The sequence below is a fragment of the Juglans regia genome, chromosome 6 (assembly GCF_001411555.2).
Source record: "Juglans regia cultivar Chandler chromosome 6, Walnut 2.0, whole genome shotgun sequence".
In the NCBI taxonomy this organism is placed as follows: Eukaryota; Viridiplantae; Streptophyta; class Magnoliopsida; order Fagales; family Juglandaceae; genus Juglans; species Juglans regia.
Window position 1 is genome coordinate 6,088,588 of NC_049906.1, and position 21,221 is coordinate 6,109,808.

Genomic DNA, 21,221 nt, shown 5'->3' on the forward strand with positions numbered 1-21,221 from the left:
CAGTAGACGGAGGCAAAGACTTGAACACGATAAGTTAAAACCTTGATGCTAATAAAGGCTTACTGAGGACATCAACTAATTAATCCTGTCTAGAGATGAAAGTAACAGCTAGAGATTTGTTGAGAACACAATTTCTTACAAAGTGGAAATCAATTTACACGTGTTTGGTTCGTGCATGAAAGACGGGATTCGACGAGAGGTACATAGCACCAAGGTTATCACAGTGGAGTTTCAGAGCAGAGTTGAGTGTGATACCAAGATCTTTGCATAAATGCTGTATCCAAATGATTACGGTTGTAGCGTTTGCAATGGCTTTGAACTCAGCTTCGATTGAGGATCTTGCTATTGTATGCTGCTTCTTTGAGGACTAAGATATTAAGTTGGAACCTAAATAAATGAGATAAGCACTTGCAGACCTTTGATCGTCCGGGCATCCTGCCCAATCCGCATCAGAGAATGCGTTGAGGTTCATTGAAGATGATTTGGAGAATAAAAGACCAAGATTGATTGTTTGCTTAAGATATCTAATGATCCTTTTTACTGCCTTCCAATGGGGAACCCGAGGAGCATGCATGTACTGAGACACCTTGCTAACAGCAAAAGCAAGGTCATGTCATGTGAAGGAAGGTACTGGAGGGATCTCACGGTGCTTCGATATAGAGAAGGATCTTCAAAGGGATGTCCATCATGAAGGCTTAATTTCTCCTTGGTAGCCATCGGGGTCTTAACGGGTTTAGCTGAAGCCATATTGGTGCACTGGAGTATATCTTCAACATATTTCTTCTATGTTAACAGCAGACCCTCTTGGGTGTAAGTGGCTTTGAGACCCAAGAAATAGTGCAGCTTACCGTGGTCAGCAATTGGAAATTCTGTACGAAGTGCATGCAACAGCTCGGAAACAAGAGAATGAGTGGAACCAATAACTAGCAAATCATCGACGTAAACAAGCACGTATAATGCAGTGGATCCAGAAATTCTAATAAACAAAGATGCATCAGCAGTGGATATTGAAAAACCAAGATCAATTAACTTTTGACTAAGCCACGAATACCAGGCTCGAGGGGACTGTTTGAGATCATAAATTGCTTTACGGAGTTTGCACACATGAGGGGGGAATTGTGGGTGAGCAAATCGTGGTGGTTGAGCCATATAAACCATCTTAGTGAGTGGACCATGAAGGCATTTTCTACATCAAATTGATGAATTGGCCAATCGTTTGTGACTGCAAGTGCTAATACCAGTCAAATAGTCGTTGCTTTAACAAGAGGTTGTTTGTCTGATCATTATCCAATCCCGACTGTTGCAAGAAGCCCTTGGCCACCAAGCGAGCTTTCATACGCTCGATGGTGCCATCTGCGAAATACTTGGTGTGAACGACCCATTTGCAAGAAATAATATTTGGTGCTTCATTAGCTGACACAAAGGACCAGGTACCATGTTTTTAGGAGAGCATTGAATTCGGTAGACATAGCATGACGCCGCCACTCTGGGAATTTTTGAGCAATGGAGAAGCAGGAAGGATTTTCAGGAGTAGTGGAGAGGTGAGCTCTTGGTGGTGGCCAGGAGATGGTGCCATCGTTGAACTGCCATGGGCGAGCTGAACCAGTTTGCGAGCGTGTTAGCACTGAGCATACAGACTGTTGAACATTGTGTGTGTTAGATGTAGATGGAGGTCTTGGGGAAGAAGATGATGACGAAAGTGTAGAGGGAATAGGGCCTAAAATGGATGGTGGAGTTGATGGGCAAATGATAGGTAGTTGGACTTGAGAGGATTCGGGAGTATGGTTGGACTAGGAGTGATGGGCAAACAGAAAATGGGCCTCGTTAAACTTAATGTCTTTGGACACATAAACACGTCGAGTAGGTATATGGTAGCAAATAGAACCTTTATGGGCTGGACTCAGACCTAGATAAACGCATCCAATAGCCCTATAGTCAAATTTGTGTGTTTGAAATGGTCTGGTTAAGGGCCAGCATGAAGATCCGAACACACACACGAAGGCCTTTAATATCTAGTTCAATTTTATGCAAGAGGAAGAATGGAGATGAGTTTTGCAGGGAAGGTGAGGGTAACATGTTGATGATTCGGACAGCATGCTGAAAAGTATACGGCCAAAAGGACAAAGGAATTGAAGAATGAGCTAAGAGTGCTAAACCAGAATCGACAATATGTCTGTGCTTTCTCTCCATAATGTCGTTTTGGGTATGAGTGTGGGGACAAGTAATTCGATGATGTATGCTCGAGGTGGAAAGAAGTTCAGAGAAGGACCTGAACTCTCCACCCCAATCTGTTTGAAGTTGTTTTATTTTAAAACTGAAGTGAAGCTCAACATATGCTTTGAATTTAATGAACGTTGATAGAGCTTGAGATTTATTTTGCAAAGGAAAAAGCCATGTGTAACATGAGAAGTCATCAACAAAAGATATGTAGTATTTAAAACCTTCAGATGAAACATGAGGTGAAGGTCCCCAAAGATCACTAAATACAAGTTCAAAAGGAATTAAAGACTTAGTGGTTCTATGATAAGCAGGTGCATGATGGTGTTTGGTCATAGCACATGCATTACAAAAAGAGTTTTGGGAAAGGTTGTCAAAAGGAAGTCCATGTTGTAGCAAAGTTGTTTGAACAATCTTGAAGGACGGATGAGCTAGTCGTGAGTGCTATAGTGACTTAGAGGAAAGTGTGCTGGAATGAGCTTGAGGAGGCGGTAGAGAAAAGGTGCAAAGGCCATTATTGGTTGTCCCTTGAAGTAGAGTTTTCCAGGTGGTACAATCCTTAACACAGAAACGACTAGAAAAGAATTGAAAATAAGCATCGTTATCTAGACAAAATTGACGAACTGAGATAAGATTTTTGGTGAACAAGGGAACACATAAAAGTTTGGTTAAAATAAAATGAAAGGAGGGAGAGGGAAAAGTGGTAGAACCAGTGTGAGAAATTTGTGCTTGAGATCCATCACCAACTCTGAGTTGTTAATCACCATAATGTTCGACAATCTGTAAATTCATATTTGCTAACTCGCTTGTAACATGGTTTGTAGTTGCAGTGTCTGAATACCAGGCACCATCAAAGGATGGAGTAGATGAACTATAGTCGGCTAAAGGAGGAGCTGAAGCTGTGTATGCTTGATTGAAGTGATAGAGGCATGTAAGAACAATGTGACCCATTCTGTTACACACTTGGCAGACCGGTCGATTGTTAGTGAAATTGATGGAAGAAACAGGGAAGGGATTACCTGAGTATCCAGAGGTACTGCGACCACGATTGCTATGTGTTCGACCTTCACAATTTATGTTGCCATTATGGCGTCCGCGGACACCACGATTGCGACCAGAGGAACCTCGAGCATAGTAGTTTGCTGATGGTTCATGCGAAGAGAACAAAGCAACATTGTCTGCATGATGCTGCAGTCGAGATTCATGCGCAAGAAGATGACCAAGTAGTACCTCAGTGGAGACGAGTTCCATGCGAGCAGTTACAGTTGTAACCAAGGCATCATAATTTGGTCCAGAACCAGCTAGAAGATAAGGAATAAATTTTAGCAAAAAGTAAGGGACGTCCAGCTGTAGCCATGGTATCCGCAAGGAGTTTGGCTCTTTGATAATATACCTAAATAAAATCTACGCCCTTTTTCAAAGAGGCGAGTTGTAGTTGGGTCTGAATCAACCTAGCTTGAGAAGCCGAGGCATAGGTAGATTCCAGAGATAACCAGACCTGGCAAGCATAAAAACATCTGATGACTTGCGCAATGATAGTTTCGGAGAGGGAAGAGATAAGTGCAAACATGACAAATTGATCATGTTGAAACTAGATTTCATACTCAGGGTTGAGTTCGTTATTGGTGAGTTTGGCAGGTGGTGGGCAACTGTCGTCTACGTATTTGAATAAACGTTGTCCACGAAGATAAGGAACAACTTGAGTTTTCCAGAGAAGATAGTTATCAGGGGAAAGTTTTACTGAGACAATGTAAGAGAATGTGGGTGAAGGGAGGGAGGAAGAAGAAGAAGAAGACATGTTGGACAGCGAGTCCTTTTAACGTCTTTGATACCATGCTAAAAGTATTCTTTGTATTGTAATTTCCCATGATCTTTACACAGAGGTTATACCTCCTTTATATACAAGTATGATAGAATATTTGTTCGTAACAGAATTGTACAGATGGCAATATATAGTATGTAAGTTACAGAGGGTTATTTGTGGAGACTGCTCTAGAAGGTGCTGGTGAGTGTGAGTGCGCATGCACAATATCGTTATGAGGAGAATCTGCAGCAGCTGAGGATGAGGACGTAGCACCACTATGAGCAGCGTTGCATGCATGAGTATTGCGTGTTATTTTGACAGGTTGGATTTAGAGCCAAATATCCACTTCATGGCCCAAGCTTCATTGAGAGAAAAACCGAACCAGGCTACACAGAACCAAATTGGACCACACACAAATAGAACCAGGCTACGCAAAAAGAAGCCCAACAAAATTTGAGAAAAATTTGAGTCGTTTGCAAACTACGAATAAAGGATCAAACTGAAAATCAAGAAAGACTCCATCTTTACCTTGTAATAAAGAGAAAAATCGAGACTCAAAACTTGTTTTCTCTTAATCTTTGATATTTTATTATGAATTATTTTCATGACTCAAGATCCTTTAATAGAAAATTTGATGTCTAGTTGATTTTCTATCATTTTTCCTTTCATTAAATCATGCCATGACCGTACAGTCTGTACATCTCCTCCATCGTCATCATCTCCGAATCCGACCTCAAAAATCAGACATCAACAGATACTAGCTAGACTGACAAAACAAATGATAAATCAGAGTTCATAAGACAACTCGAACTAGGCTCTCAACAGTATATGAATCTTGTCAATTCGCCCGTTGGGCCTGCGTGAGAAGGATCCAACTACATGAGTTCGAAAAAGGATCAGAAATTTGTTTTGAATCATTATAATTTTGGTGTGAACCCCCGATGTACGATTAGTACTTAATTAGTCATGAAAAGAAAATTTATCTTGAGATTTCATTTAAGAAGAATTATATTCGTAAGTCGGTGGTGACTTCATTTGGATCGAACATGCACACTGATCTCTACAAAATATGAAGAATGGGGCTATCTCTAAATGCATGGTGAGTTCAAAATAAAAAAAAAAAATCTGGTTCACCAAATGCACGGTGAGTTAAAAAAAAAAAATTATGCGCGTGTAAGATATTATTTATTGTAGCATTCATTATATTCATTAAAAAAGGTCAAAACACAAATTCATTTTTATGTAAACTAATTATCATGTTTCAGGCATCTTTAAAATCAACAATATGTTTGATCTAGGGGTGCTACTTACCGGCATGAATATTAGGGTGTTTGCCCCTAAGAATCCGCCACTGTATCTCGGGAGTGAAGCCCCCCATCCGTGTGCTGAAGAGCGAGAATGGACCACTGGGTCCCCCCCCCTCCCAATCCACGTTGGTCACAACTGAGAAAAATAATTCCAAACAAAATACATAACAAATCGGAAACAACAAAAAAATAACCAAAACTAGTAAGAATTTGGAGCAAACCCATGACCACGAGCACATGACAGGTGCGAGAGAGAGAGTTTGAGAAGAAGAGGAGGAGGAGACAAAGATGCAGGCCGCGCCGCCATGGCAACTACAAGAGGGAGAGAAGTTCTGAGAGAACATCGTTGTAGGAAAGGAAGGAGAGAGAGAGAGAGAGAGAGAGAGAGAGAGAGAGAGATAGAGAGAGAGAGAGAATGTGTGTGTATGTGCGCGCGCGCGCGTGCACGCGCGGGGGTATTAGCTTTAACATAAACCCCAAAACGATGTCATTTCACTTTTAAAAAAAGTAGATGATGAGTATTAAGTTTTCATCGTTAAATTAAGAGATTGATAGAATGTGTTCAGTACATGACCCCTCATGTACTAAGCACTCTAAAAACAAGATGGTTTAGGTGTAATGTCGACTGTCGTAAAATACTTGAAAAGTTCAGCAACATATGAAATATATGTGTACGTATGGGGTGTGTATATATGATCTTGTTTTTATTGTTGTTGGAGTATGTCTTTCCTTAGTACTTTTTTATTGTCGTTGTTGTTGGAGTTTTGTTATTATTATGAATCATGATGTTGTTTTGGAAGGTGAGTGTGGAAAATACATTAAAAAAAAAAAAAAATGGCGGATAAGAAAATGCAAGTGACAGAATGATGATGACTAGCTAGGGGCCTTGGTTTTGAATGGCCGCTGTTTCATGCGGGGCTTTGGAAATTAACGAGTTGCATGCTTCTAATAGCCAACTTGTTTCTTGTCCATTTCAGTCGGAGGAATCATCATGCTGTAAATCTAGAACAAACCATTTTTCCTTCCAAACTTTGGCGTTTCCAATTAAGCATTTGTCTGTCTGTCTGTCTGTTTGTCTGATTTCATCGGCTAGCTGCTGGTTTTGATTCTCTTTCCTCTCAATGTATGATCATTTATTATAAGTGATTGAAGATGATGGGTTTAGAGTTATTTTGCTATCACAATCGTAATATTGTACAGACAAAAATATAAAAGAAAAGAAAAGAAAAAGTACTTATTTCCTCTTTCAATATGTTATCTTTCTATTAAAAAATAGTAATATTAGATACAATTTTAGAGTGTCAAGTATATAAATTAGGTGCACTTCACTTTTAAAAATAAAAGAAAGTAGAATTCACTATAAAAAAATAATTTGATTTTTTCATATAAATCTTAAATTTCTTTACTTTTTTAACAGCAACATGCGATATTTGTAAAATCTAATATTATATAGTTCATTTTTTTCGTAAAAATAAAGAGTAAGACTAGATACAATCGTGGAGTACGTGTGCACAAGTACCGCGCAATTCTTTTAAAAAATAGTATGATCCACTTTTAAAATATTAATTTTTTATCACGTAGGTCTTATATTTCTTTATTTTTTTTAAAGATTATACGTTATTTACGCATTCTACGATTGTAAATATTATTTTTTAAAAATAAATTGATTCTAAAAATTGAGGACCACTAGTATCAATCGTTTGATTTGGATCATATCGATGCCCAGTTGACTAGAATAACGAGTGAGAAGAAAATGATTGAAATGATGAAGTAGTTCAAAAATAAATAAAATAATCGTCATGATTAAGGAAGTACTTGGGCCGGGATTTGGGCTGTTCGAGTCCAACCTAGAGGTAATCCGCGGCTTGGGACTCGGGAGAGAAGGTTTCATCTCCTCCTCCCTCCATGCCCTTTAACTCGTACGGGGTGGCTTTTTATCTACAAATTTTTTTTTTTCTTTTTACATTGGGTTATTTAAAAAATTATTTTTTTTCATATGAACAAGAAATTATATGTAGCAAGAGCAGGAATTCTATGAGATGGTACTGTTGAAATTGTAGACCATGTCAACAGTATGTTTCAATAGCTGGCTTTTGTTGAGCGTAGATAAAGAGTGGAGAAAAAAGATGAGAAACAAGATCTCTAGAAGATCGGCCGCCATCGGAGGTGGTCATTTGTGAGTACCACGAATTTTCACAAAGGGACAATGCTACTCTGCCACCCAACATATATCGCTGCATGTGCTCTCTAGTGCAATTGCAATTTATATTTTTTCCTTTTCTCTTTCATATATTTTTAAAAAAAAAATTAAATATTTTTTTAAAAAAATACACATATTCATTAGTGATCACTTCCTTAATCATTAAGAATAAGAATAAAAATAAAAATAAAATAAAATAGACGAGCAATCAAACTGATAGGACAAAACCAATGGGCAACTTAGTATTTTCCTTTCACAGTGATGTGTAGATCTTGTGCATCCAAGGGAATTATTGCAAATAAGGGGGACTGTAACTGGTAACATAAACAAAAAGTCGAGTTATGTCATACTGGGGAAGCTACAATCCATGTCAACAATAGGTTAATTTTGATAGCTGGCTTTCATTGAGAGTTGACAACGAGTAGAGAAAATAATGAGAATAAGATCTTTTGAAATATCGATGCCATGTGAAGTAGTGTGTGGTCAGTGCCACATGTACATTTTTACAGCGACATGCAAACCTCACACACTTGGCAAATTGATGGTAAACATGACGCATCGCATGTGGTTAGAAACAAACAAGTAGCATTTGCCCCCACCCAAAGGCAAATGATAAGAAACAAACAAAAAGCAAGTGTCCCACATTTGAGGTATCCTTTAAGTGATTAACTTGATCTTGAACAAACAAACAAAACCTACATGCTACTACTAATATATTTAGGATCAATTTCATAAAACCCTCGTAGCAAAAATATCATATTTTGCATTAGTGTTTTACACAAAGGCGATGATTTATATATATATATATATATAATTTATATATATATATATATATATATATATATATATATATATACTTTGCAAAAATGAAATCAATGATTTACTTGCTAAGAAAATTATTAGGCTCAGTAAGCCTCCCTGGTCTTGTGCTGCTTTTTAAGTCAAAAAAATGAAGAGATTGAGAGAGAGACACCACGCCTAGTGATTAATTACAAACCTAACCTATATTTATATATATATATATATACATATATATATCATAAGCCGACTTGTATCAACTTGTGCATGCCTAACCACATCTCTAGATTTACTACTTAATCTTCAGTTTTTGCTTGCATGCTTTGCTCTCAAACCACATGTTGTATAATAAAATTCCTCTAAATCTAGATTAGTTTTGGTATTTTGTTAGGTGATGAGTTGTGCAAACATGTTGTTGATGCCGTGTTTCGCAGGCTTGGGCAACTCCACGCTGGCAGCACTTGGACTCTTCCCTACAACGAGGAGAATGAGAGCTCAGGGTCCGTGGTACCTCTGACGCTCAAATTAGTTTCAATATTGAAGATGAAGATAGAAAGTAGTAGAAATGTATCTAGATGTTCACCTCTTTATTAATTGTACGAGACATGTATTTATACCTGCCGGTCTGGCCTTCATGGTAGTGGGGTGTCGTTCAGTAGGAAATTGGACATCATGTTACCCATCTATCATGCTATAAGATGTTCAGGTCTGATGGTGTCTACTCCTGACACAGGGCCTCTCTCAATGCGTTCCAAGTCCTTGGCCACATTGAATGCGGCATGTCTTCCTCTCTAAGTCTCCTTCTACCTCATTAATGCGGCTTGCCTTCCTCTCTAAGTTTCATATTCTTCATTAATGCGGCGTGCCTTCCTCAGATATATGTCATGTCTGGGTGGCGATATTTAGAGTCGGTAAGTGTACCTGTCCGTCAGTTAGTGGCTTTCCAAACTGTCTTCCCTGCCATATATTTGCCATGGTTTCCTATCTACCAATCTTCTTTAGTTGGGCCTTTGAAGTATACATAGCCCGGCCCAAACCTCATATCTGGGCTAGGGCCCGAGTCTTCTTAGTGTGCTCGGCTCAATCCAGACTTTATGTCTAGGTTTCAACCCGAGCCCTTCTCCTGGTCCGGCCCCCAACCCGAGCCTTTCGCCTGGTCTAACCCAAGGGATAACTCCCCTTGCACATGTATTAATTGGTGTCCAGGTGCAAATGGATTTCATATTAGCCAACTTAAGCCTTAAACGTGTAAATTAGGGTTTGTGTTCTTTGCTTCTTAAGCAAGAACTCAATTACATCACCGAATAATGTTCATTCTAATCATAGTGATCTCTACTAGATTAAGATGAGTACTTCTACTTGTAAGATGGTGTGAAGGACATAGTACCATTTTGACTAGAATCATGTTCACGTGATAAGATTTGATTTAAAAGATTCAAGCTTTTATACTTGAATTAAATCTCTTTTACAAATCAAATCTTGACATGTTATCGACATCTATAAATGTGTGTTCTCCACACCAACTTACAAATAGAGTCTTTCTTAAGACAAATATGTCTTGGATTATCATGAATTGATGCATTTATACAATGATTTGAACCCTTTATATAGATGATAATTCTTAATTCATGTTGAATATTGGTAAAATTCACTTGATCAATTTTTTAATTGTATGTTTACATGCTATAAGACACTGCTTATTTGTAATCAGTTATTTCTAACGAAAATAATTATTTCCTGCCAAAATGAGTTTGTTTTTGTCGCATATAATCGTTATTATCGCAAATGCTTGGGTTGAATCCAAGCATTTGTGACGGATTATTTACGATGATAACAAACTATTTTTGACAGAAAATAAGACATTTTCATAAGAAATAACTAGCTACAAATAGATCATGAAGTGGTGAGGATTATCATTATTGAATCCATACCGTCAACATTGTACTAGATCCTGACTGAGGATTTTTTTTTATTTTTCAAGATAGTGACTGAGAATGTTAAATATATATGCCAATAAATTAATTACATACTTGTACATAAACTTCTTAATAAAAATAGTATTTTTATTAAAATAAAAACCATGTCTTCAACAACATTATTTATTTCAAACGATTAGCAACCAAAAACTCAAACTTATATATTCTGTTCAATCTGCTTTGAATTAACTAAATGAGCGTAGCGTACGTGACTTCCATTTTGGTTTATTTAATTTACATTCATAATTCGTGGAACTGTGGGCAGAGTTGCAATTAAATATATATAATTATTAGTCATTATCCTCACAATTCCTTTGCTCATTAATTAAAAAATCCATTCCTTTAAATTTTAATACATGACCCATGCCACCTAATTAATTAATAATTGATATATGCAAATTGGGTGCATGCGACCTGAAATTAGTAGTAATTATGAAAACCCCAGTATTGATAAATGATGTGAACTTGTTGAACATTTCAAAAATCAAAATCGAGTTATTAATTAATTAGGACCATTTCTACACCTTGTTATGCAAGAATATTAATTCAACTCGTATCTATTTTATTATTGCAATTTATTTTCTGTATTTTTCATTTGAAAATTAATTTGCTTGATTTTGATTGACAAGTACTGAGATATATTTTTTCTTTCACCTGTTGATTGTAGACATATCTTGTATGTATGCATAGCTATAGTTTTAAATAAGTTTTCGGCTGAATTTCACTATGGCGTAATTGCTTTTGACGGTTTATAAATTATAGAGAATTTTATTAAGATAAAAATCAAACATACAATCTCAATCTATAGTAAACTCTAATGAGTGGTTGCGTCGGATTTAGAACGCCTTAACGATTCCAACTTGTTGAATTAAGTCATCAAATCGAGCCACACACAAACAAAATCAGGTTAAGCCCAACAAATTTGAGTCGTTTGCAAACTACGAATAAAGGATCAAAACTCAAAATCAAGAAAGACTCCATCTTTACCTTGTAATAAAGAGAAAAATCGAGACTTAGAACTTGTTTTTCTCTTAATCTTTGATATTTTATTATGAATTATTTTCATGACTCAAGATCCTTTAATAGAAAAATTGATGTCACCTCCAAAATCAGACATCGACAGATAAGCTAGACTGACAAAACAAATGATAAATCAGAGTTCATAAGACAACTCGACCTAGGCTCTCAACAGTATATGAATCTTGTCACTTGGCCCGTTGGGCCTGCGTGAGAAGGATCCAACTATATGAGTTCGAAAAAGGATCAGAAATTAGTTTTGAATAGTTATAATTTTGGTGTGAAGCCCCCGATGTACGATTAGTGCTTAATTAGTCATGAAAAGAAAATTTATCTTGAGATTTCATTTAAGAAGAATTATATTCGTAAGTCGGTGGTGACTTCATTTGGATCGAACATGCACACTGATCTCTATAAAATATGAAGAATGGGGCAATCTCTAAATGCATGGTGAGTTCAAAAAAAAAATAAAAAAAAAATCTGGTTCTCCAAATGCACGGTGAGTTCAAAAAAAAAAATAATAAGCGCGTGTAACATATTATTTATTGTAGCATTCATTATATTCATTAAAAAAGGTCAAAACACAAATTCATTTTGATGTAAACTAATTATCATGTTTCAGGCATCTTTAAAATCAACAATGTGTTTGATGATCTAGGGGTGCTACTTACCCGCACCCCGCTCCCTGCATGGGTGGAGGGGTGTTTGCCCCTAAGAATCCGCCACCGCATCTCGGGAATGAAGCCCCCCGTCCGTGTGCTTAAGTGCAAGAATGGACCACTGGTCCTCCCCTATCCACGGTGGTCACAACTGAGAAAAATAATTCTAAACAAAATACACAACAAATTGGAAACAACAAAAAAATAACCAAAACTAGTAAAAATTTGGAGCAAACCCATGACCGCGGGCACACGACGGGTGCGAGAGGGAGAGTTTGAGAAGAAGATGAGGAGGAGCCGAAGAGGAGGAGGAGGAGACGAAGATGCAGGCTACGCCGCCATGGCAACTACAAGAGGGAGAGAAGTTCTGAGAGGACATCGCCGCAGGAAAGGAAGGAGAGAGAGAGTGTGTGTGTGTGCATCTTTTAACATAAACTCCAAAACGATGTCATTTCACTTTTAAAAAAAGTAGATCATGAGTATTAGGTTTTTATCATTAAATTAAGAGATTGATAGAATGTGTTCAGCACATGACCCCTCATGTACTAAGCACTCTAAAAACAAGACGGCTTAGGTGTAATGTCAACTGTCGTAAAATACTTGAAAAGTTCAGCAACATATGAAATATATGTGTACGTATGGGGTGTGTATATATGATCTTATTTTTATTGTTGTTGGAGTATGTCTTTCCTTTGTACTTTTTTATTGTCGTTGTTGTTGGAGTTTAGTTATTATTATGAATCATGATGTTGTTTAGGAAGGTGAGTGAGGAAAATACATTAAAGAAAATGGCGGATAAGAAAATGCAAGTGACAGGATGATGATGACTAGCTAGGGGGCTTGGTTTTGAATGGCCGCTGTTTCATGCGGGGCTTCGGAAATTAACGAGTTGCATGCTTCTAATAGCCAACTTGTTTCTTGTCCATTTCAGTCAGAGGAATCATCATGCTGTATATGTATATGTCCAAATCTAGAACAAACCATTTTTCCTTCCAAACTTGTTTCTAATGTCTGTCTGTTTGTCTGATCATTTCATCGGCTAGCTGCTGGTTTTGATTCTCTTTCCTCTCAATGTATGATCAAATCAGTGGTGGTTACAAGAGACTACAATTTTGATTTATTATAAGTGATTGAAGATGATGGGTTTAGAGTTATTTTGCTATCACAATCGTAATATTGTACAGACAAAAATAAAAAATAAAAGAAAAGAAAAAGTACTTATTTCCTCTTTCAATATGTTATCTTTTTATTAAAAAATAGTAATGTTAGATACAATTTTAAAATATAAAGTATGTAAATTACGTGCATTTCATTTTTAAAAATAAAAGAAAGTAGAATTCACTAAAAAAAAAATTGATTTTTGCATATAAATTCAAAATTTCCTTATTTCTTTTAACTGGTAGCATGCGATATTTGCAAAATCTAATATTATATAGTTTATTTTCTCTCGTAAGAATAAAGAGTAATGTTAAATATAATTATGAAGTATGCAAGCGTCGTACAATCCTTTTAAAAAAGAATAAGATTTACTATTAAAAAATTAATTTTTTATTATATATCTCATATTTCATCACTTTTTTCAAAAAATTTATACCACGTTTACGTATTACACAATTGTAAAAATCATTCCTAAAGATAAAAAATTGGTTCTAAAAGCTGAAAACCACAAGTATCGGTCGTTTGATTCGCGTCATATCGATGCCAAGTTGACTAGAATAATGAGTGAGAGAAGAAAATGATTGAGATTATGTAATAGTCTAAAACAAATAAAATAATCGTCATGATTGAGGAAGTACTTGGGCCGGGATTTGGGCTGTCCGGCCGAGTCCAACCTACATGTAATCTGCGGCTTGGGACTATGAACGAGAAGGTTCCATCCCCTCCTCCCTCTCTCCCCTTCAAATCGTACGGGGTGGCTTTTTATCTACAAATTTTTATTTTTATATTGGATTATTTAATAAATTATTTGTTTTACTATGAACGAGAAATATGTAGCAAGTGCAGGAATTCTATGAGATGGTAATGTTGAAATTGTAGACCATGTCAACGGTATGTTCCAATAGTTAGCTTTTGTTGAGAGTTGATAAAGAGCGGAAAAAAATGATGAGAAACAAGATCTCTAGAAGATCGGTCACCATGATGTGAGGTGGTCATGTGTGAGTACCACGAACTTTCACAATGGGACAATGCTACTCTACCACTCAGCACGTAATTGTAATTTATATTTTTTAAAAAAAAAATTAAATATTTTTTTTAAAATATACATATTTATTAGTAGTCACTTCTTTAATCATTAAAAATAAAAATAAAAATAAAATAATCGAGCGATCAAACTGAGAGTACAAAACCAAGGGGCAACTTAGCATTTTGGTTTTCATAGTAATGTGTAGATCTTGTGCATCTAAGAGATTGATTGCAAATAAGGGAGACCGTAACTGTAACACAAACAAAAAGTCAAGTTATGTGAGACTAGTGAAGCTACAATCCATGTCAACAATAGGTTAATTTTGACAACTGACTTTCTATTGAGAGTCGACAAAGAGTGGAGAAAATAATGAGAATCAGATCTTTGAAAGATCGATGCCATGTGAGATAGCACGTGGTCAGTGCCACATGTACATTTTTACAGCGACACGCAAACCTCACACACCTGGCAAATTGATGGTGAATGGTAAACATCGCATGTGGTTAGAAACAAACAAGTAGCATTTGCCCCCACCCAAAGGCAAATGGTAAGAAACAAACAAGAAGCAGGTGCCCCAAATATGAGGTATCCTTCAAGTGATTAACTTGATCTTGAACAAACAAACAAAACCTATAAATGCTACTACTGATATGTTTAGGATCAATTTCATAAAACCCTCGTAGCAAAATCATATTTGCATTACTGTTTTACACAATGGCAATATATATATAATATATATCATGAGCCCGCAACTTGTACCAGCTTGTGCATGCCTGGCCACATCTGTAGATTTACTTAAATCATAAGTTTTTGCTTGCGTGCTTTGCTCTCAAACCACGTGGTGTATAAAAAAATTCCTCTAAATCTAGATTAGTTTTGGTGTTTTGTTAGGTGATGAGTTGTGCAAAAATGTATTAATTGGTCTCTAGGTGCAACTGGATTTCATATTAGCCAACTTAAATTAAGACTTAGGCTGCATTTGGATGTTGAGTTGAGTTAAACGAAGTTGAGTTCTTTATAAATAATAGTAAGTTGGGATGACATAGTGAGTTTTGTGGGGTCTACTTTAGATGAGTTTAAATATTTTTGGATATTAAGATAAGTTTAGATATATTAATGGAAAGTTAAAAAAAGTTGTAGGTTCCATATGTAAAGAAATGTTAAATTGAAAAAGATTGTGGGTCCCACATATAAAGATGTTTTGAGTTGAGATAAGCTTAGTAATTTAAGAGTTGGGTATTTAAATGTTAGATTTAGGTTAAAATTAAACTAAACTGAATTAAATTCGGATGAGTTTAACAACCAAATGGAGACTTAGACGTGTAAATTAGGGTTTGTGTTCTTAGCTTCTTAAGCAAGAACTCAATTGCATCACCGAATACTGTTCATTCTAATCAATGTGAATTGTAAGTTAGTGTGAAGGGCATAGTACCATCTCGACTATAATCATGTCATGTGTTTAGATTTGATTTGAAAGATTCAAGATTTTATACTTGAATTAAATCTCTTTTGCAAATCAAATCATTACATGTTATCGACATTTATAATTAATGTGAGTTCTCCATACCAACTTACAAATAGTCTTTCTTGAGATTGGATTTTCTCGAGAATATTGTTATTTTAACGCAGTTGGAATATTCAAGCTGCAAAGTATTCCGAAGAAAAATATTTTTCTTATTTTAAATTTTATCATTTTCATACCAGCTAGCTAATGTATCATATTTCCCGATTGATCTATATATGAAGTCACTTGCAGGCAAGGCCGACCCAAAGGTAAGCTGGCCGCTTAGACGCGCCATTGCCTAAGACCCCACTTCAAAGCAAACCCCTTAAAAAAAAGTGAGATTTTTATTGTATTTTTTGTTTTTGTGAAAGAAATATAAATGCCATTACATCAAACAAAATTTAAATAAAGCCCTAATTTAAATCATTTTTATTGTGTCGAAGGCCCTTGATACAAAATTTTATGTACGTAAATATATTATAATTTTCCTAAATTGAAACTTAAGACAGAATTCATAACCAGACCATATTTTAAATTATTATAGCAAATATAAGACTTTAATTTTTTTTTAAATTCTGATAAAACCTCATTCTATTTAAATTTTTTCTTAGGCCTCAATCTGTATTAATGGGTCACTGCTGTCCCTTAAAATATGTCACATCAATATATATATATATATATTATATATATATATATATATAGGAAATGATTATGGTAATACAATCTAAAATGAAAAACATCATTACTGATCTTAAAAAATGTTAAGATCGAATATTCTTTATAATATGAGTAACTTATGCTTTCCATAGAGATCTTATAGAAGATAATGAGACTAGGACTATATAAGACATATAAGAATAGCCAAGTTGCCTTCTAATTAAAGGCTTAATCAGTTTTCGAATCTCATAAACTACGATTTTTGGTGATACATTCAAAGGAATATATGGCAGTTGGGTATGGATTTTAATATCTTTCTTTACACTAATTTCAAACTACTTGTTTATTATAAGTAGATCAAAGAATCATGACAATAAAGTAGTATATTTTCATGAACAGAATAGCTAATTAGCTTTGGAACAAACCAGAATAATTAAGCTGCTTTATGTATATATATAACAAATACGGGTGCAAACAACGAAACAATATTCCATGGAAGAACCCAAGAAATTAAAGAAGGGAAGAAACTATAGAGAATGTCTTTTTTCTTTAATTAAAGTGATTAGAGTAAAACGACAAGTAAACAGTAGTACTGGCTCTCTCTCTCTCTCTCTATGATCTTATCGCCAGCTCTTCGTCCACTTTCTCTTTTTCATGTTCACAATCTGATCTCTTTGCTAATTAGTCGGTCCAATATGATCCCTTTCTCTCTTGTTACCAAATGAAAACAAATCTTGTATTGCTAAGAAATATTAATGGACATGATTAACTTATTCATTCACCACATTAATCAATCTAGTCTGTACATTCACTTAACATGATACAATTTTTTATTCGATATATGCAAGTTTAAGTACTCTATGGAATGAGTTTTATTAGTAAATTTGTGTTTAATTACAAGATCACCTTATATATGTGATACCCAGATCATACGATATCATAGAATCATGTGAAGATCATGATAGCTAGCAGTGCATGATTAAATTTTGTATATATCAGTCATTTATTATAAGATGAAACAGCAAGATGATCAGGATCCTGATCTAGAGTCTCATAGGATTCTTAAGACCTAGAATTTTATAAATCTTGACCCTGTAAGGGTGTTCAGCAACCGGCCAAGAGTTGGACTTATAAATAAATAATTAGCCATCGGTCCTACGATCATGATATATGGGGTAGATCTTGCCACCTTGCATGGGTGGCTTAGAACGAGATATCTCGGCGCGATGGCAGTGATTAATTGGAGAAACAATCCATTTTTCGATAAATTTTATAATATTGTGAAATCACCACTTGTCTCAAAAACTTAACTTAGAAGAAGCTGATCACCCTCTCAAATGGGTTGATTGGCAGCATATGACAAATGATCATCCCAACCAGCTTGATCGTATGGATAGTTCCCTTGTTTGTTTTTTTCTAATTTTTCAAAGTCTTATTTTTTAAATTAATCTTCATTAATGTGTCTAAACAAATCCTAATTAGTCATGGTTAGTGGACTATATATTGAAATGACAGTATCCTAACCCTTCGTGTATCATTTTATATTTTAATTAGTGATTGCGATTTATAGAACTAGATATAAACTAATCCTTATTAAGGAATCTTGATCATTGGAGTGCACCTACACAAGTAATTTTAGGGAGTTTATACGTAACTTTGACTAGTTGTAGCCTTGTAGGGAAAAAAAAATAGTTGTAGAAGGTAACAATTAGTGTGTGATTGATGCATGACACGAGAAAAAGTTTAAAATTAATGAGATTTTATAGTGTTTTCATGTAAAAATAAAATAATATTTTGAGTGAGAAAGATCTTTAATTATTGCGATTTGAGAAAGTGGCTGTGTTGTGAAAAATATGGATTGGGCAAAAGTTCTGTTTTTTTTTATTTACGAAAATCAAAGTAGATTTTTTTTTATTAAAAATTATTTTTATGATTATTTAGGAACGCTTCAACTATAAAAAAAAATTATAAATTGAAACTCATAAATTAATGTATTTTAACGTCTATTTCTATTATAAAATAAATTTAATATAATAAATAAAATCATCTTAATTTATAAATATATATTTTTTAAAATCTAGTTTCATGCGTGACATTTTTCTTTGGCCAAAGATACTTGAAGATCATCAAGAAAATCTTTCTAAAGAGTAATGAAAAGTTTTAGTTTCCTAACAACACCTAGGTCTCTCCTGATTACCTTCGAGATTGGGAGGTTTGAATAATAAGTTGAGATAAGATAAGTTAAGTTAAGATGAAAGTTAAAAATTGAATAAAATATTATTAGAATATTATTTTTTAATATTATTATTTTTTTAAAATTTAAAAAATTAAATTATTTATTATATTTTATATAAAAATTTAAAAATTTAAAAAAAATTATAATAATTAACTAAGGCGAGATAAAGTGAGAAGATTTAGGCTTCATTTAGTTGTTAAACTCATCTGAATTCAATTCAGTTCAATCTAATTTTAAGCTAAGTCTAAGTACATCCAAACACCCAATTTAAATTACTAAATTTATTTCAATTCAAAACCTCTTTAGGATCCACAACTTTTTTCAATTTAATACTTCTTTACACATGAGATCCACAATATTTTCTAACTTTTCATAAATATATTTAAATTTATCTTAATATCTAAACATATTTAAAACTTATCTTAATTTCACAAAACTTATTCTATTATCTCAATTAATTATTATTTATAAAAGCTCAGACTCAATTCAAATAGCTAAATATCCAAACGCCTAAAGAAATTTTTGTATCGAAGATCTCCATATATATTGTCTCATTCAGCAAGTTACCAATCGCTCTTAAAAAAAATTGTGTGGTGGACGATCAAACTGCCTTTTTAAGAATTATATTTGTCTCGTCAGTAGTCTGGCAGAACTTTTGTTTTTCCCATTGCCGAGAGAATCTCTCCCTCTCCCCCTCTCTCCCTCTCTCTCTCTCTCTCGTTCTGTGTCTCCTAGCTAGCGATCGTATTGACTACTGACAAGTCTACAATATTGCAATCTCACGTGCAACACGCTGTAGCTTCTCTTTTTTGTTAGTTTGATTATTGCTTTATAAAAGGCTCTGGACCTCTGGTCTTTCTTCATGGTTTGAATATATAGTATATATATATAGATATATAGATATAGATGATGGAAAGGTGAATTTGTTTGGTCTGTTGGGTTGGTAGTTCTTTTGGGCTCGTACAAAGTTGCTTTTTTTCTTTGTTTTTCTGTGCGAAGTTTCCTTTTTGTTTGAGTTTTGTTGGTATTCTATACCTTAACTTTATCCCATAAAAAATGGCATTAGAAGCAGTGGTTTATCCAAAAGATCCATTTAGCTATGGCTGTAAGGACTTCTACTACTTTGGAGGAGGAGGAGGAGGAGCAGGAGGAGTTTGGGGCTGTGAAAATCTGGCTTTACAAGAAGATGATTCAGCCTTTCATGGGGTTTCCCACCACAACATAGTTAACATAGAGGAAGGCGTCCATGAGCATGCAAATATGGATTCATCATCTCCTTCACTTATGCAGAATGTTAAGGAGTACTACTGGGATCCCAATTCTTCTAATTCCCCAGAGACCTGCACGGATGATCAGTCTTTCGCCAGAGTAACCCCGGCGGCGACGACAGCTCGGCGGAAGCGAAGGCGCACAAAGAGCAGCAAGAACGAGGTGGAGATCGAGAACCAGAGGATGACCCACATTGCTGTTGAGCGCAATCGTCGTAAACAGATGAACGAGTATCTCGCTCTGCTCCGCTCCTTGATGCCACCTTCTTATGTCCAGAGGGTGAGTCACTTTTGTCTTTTCCCTTTCCCCAATAAGTACCTTATTTCTTTACTATCTATGTACGTAATTATTTCAGAAACCCAAGATTTTGGTGATCACTTTGTTCATATATATGTTCATCATTAAAGGAAAAAGGAAAAGGAGAGAACTCATGCAAAAGAAGACATTGTTATCTGTTTTGATCGGCCTTTTGCATCTTCCTCAAAGATTCTTTTTTTTTTTTTTCTCTGCACAAAGTCATGGATTTTTTTTCTTTATTATAGAGTGACCAAGCATCCATAGTAGGAGGTGCCATTAATTTTGTGAAGGAACTAGAGCAGCTGTTGCAGTCCATGGAGGTCTACAAAAGGAGAAAGCAAGAACAAGAATCTCAATCTTCTCCACCTTTTTCTCAGTTTTTCATCTTTCCACAATACTCGACAGGCACAGCACATCACTGCAACAAGTCGTCTGCTACAGATCATCAAAACGAATCCATGGCGCAGAACATTAATGATCATCAGTACTGTGCAGCTGTGGCAGACATAGAAGTGAACATGGTGGAGAGCCATGCAAACCTCAAGATACTGTCAAAGAAAGTACATCCCAGACAGCTATGGAAGATTTTGTCTGGGTTTCAAATTCTGAGACTCACTGTTCTCCACCTTAATGTTGTTACCAGTAAAGCTGATCAGATGGTCCTCTATTCGTTTAGCGTCAAGGTTAGTACTCAATTCAATGGAAAAGAAACGAATAAATATTTCAATATTCTTTTCTCTTTTATTTTTTGGAAGTTTTACAGCTCTAATATTAAAAGGAAAAAAAAAAAAAAACTGATAACGATCATGTCCTTGATTGTATTGTAAAATGGGGATCAGGTTGAGGAAGGCTGCCAGATGAATACGGTAGATGAAATAGCAGCTGCTGTTAATCAAATGCTACGACGAATTCAAGAAGAAGCTGCTTTCACCTAAAGCCACAGCTCTCTCTCTCTCTCTCTCTCTCTCGCCTTTTGTAATTGAGGTTCTCTCTCTTTCAGAATGAATTGATCTCATTTTGTTTTATTTGTTTCTTGTTTTCCTTGATAAAACAAAGAATTTACCCAATGCAATCCGATCGATCGATCTCTTCGAA

The 21,221-nt window shown here is 35.3% G+C and overlaps 2 protein-coding genes and 1 long non-coding RNA gene across 3 annotated transcripts; 1 reads left to right on the plus strand and 2 right to left on the minus strand.

Annotated features, from left to right (window-relative positions):
* Positions 1-2,933: 2,933 nt before the first annotated feature.
* LOC118348709 lies at positions 2,934-3,681 on the minus strand. The gene is made up of 2 exons (XM_035690863.1): positions 3,611-3,681; positions 2,934-3,518 (listed from the first exon to the last, which is right to left on the minus strand). Exon 2 carries the CDS (start codon positions 3,466-3,468, stop codon positions 2,974-2,976), a length of 495 nt encoding a protein of 164 aa, XP_035546756.1. The 5' UTR covers positions 3,469-3,518; positions 3,611-3,681; the 3' UTR covers positions 2,934-2,973.
* Positions 3,682-4,046: 365 nt separating this feature from the next.
* On the minus strand, positions 4,047-5,709 carry LOC108990918. The gene is made up of 3 exons (XR_001996071.2): positions 5,550-5,709; positions 5,333-5,464; positions 4,047-4,448 (listed from the first exon to the last, which is right to left on the minus strand). It is a non-coding gene; the product is annotated as an uncharacterized LOC108990918 (long non-coding RNA).
* Positions 5,710-19,283: 13,574 nt separating this feature from the next.
* LOC109001205 (transcription factor bHLH96-like) lies at positions 19,284-21,221 on the plus strand. Its single transcript, XM_018978398.2, has 3 exons — positions 19,284-20,108; positions 20,372-20,809; positions 20,966-21,221. Exons 1-3 carry the CDS (start codon positions 19,617-19,619, stop codon positions 21,059-21,061), a joined length of 1,026 nt encoding a protein of 341 aa, XP_018833943.1. The 5' UTR covers positions 19,284-19,616; the 3' UTR covers positions 21,062-21,221.

What these genes read in the sequence shown, in the direction of transcription:
- LOC118348709 (XM_035690863.1), bottom strand. Translation starts at nt 3,468, where the DNA reads ATGGAACTCGTCTCCACTGAGGTACTACTTGGTCATCTTCTTGCGCAT.
- LOC109001205 (XM_018978398.2), top strand. Translation starts at nt 19,617, where the DNA reads ATGGCATTAGAAGCAGTGGTTTATCCAAAAGATCCATTTAGCTATGGC. An exon ending in CACCTTCTTATGTCCAGAGG is followed by an intron (nt 20,109 to 20,371) that starts GTGAGTCACTTT and finishes TCTTTATTATAG; the next exon opens with AGTGACCAAGCATCCATAGT. An exon ending in TCTATTCGTTTAGCGTCAAG is followed by an intron (nt 20,810 to 20,965) that starts GTTAGTACTCAA and finishes AATGGGGATCAG; the next exon opens with GTTGAGGAAGGCTGCCAGAT.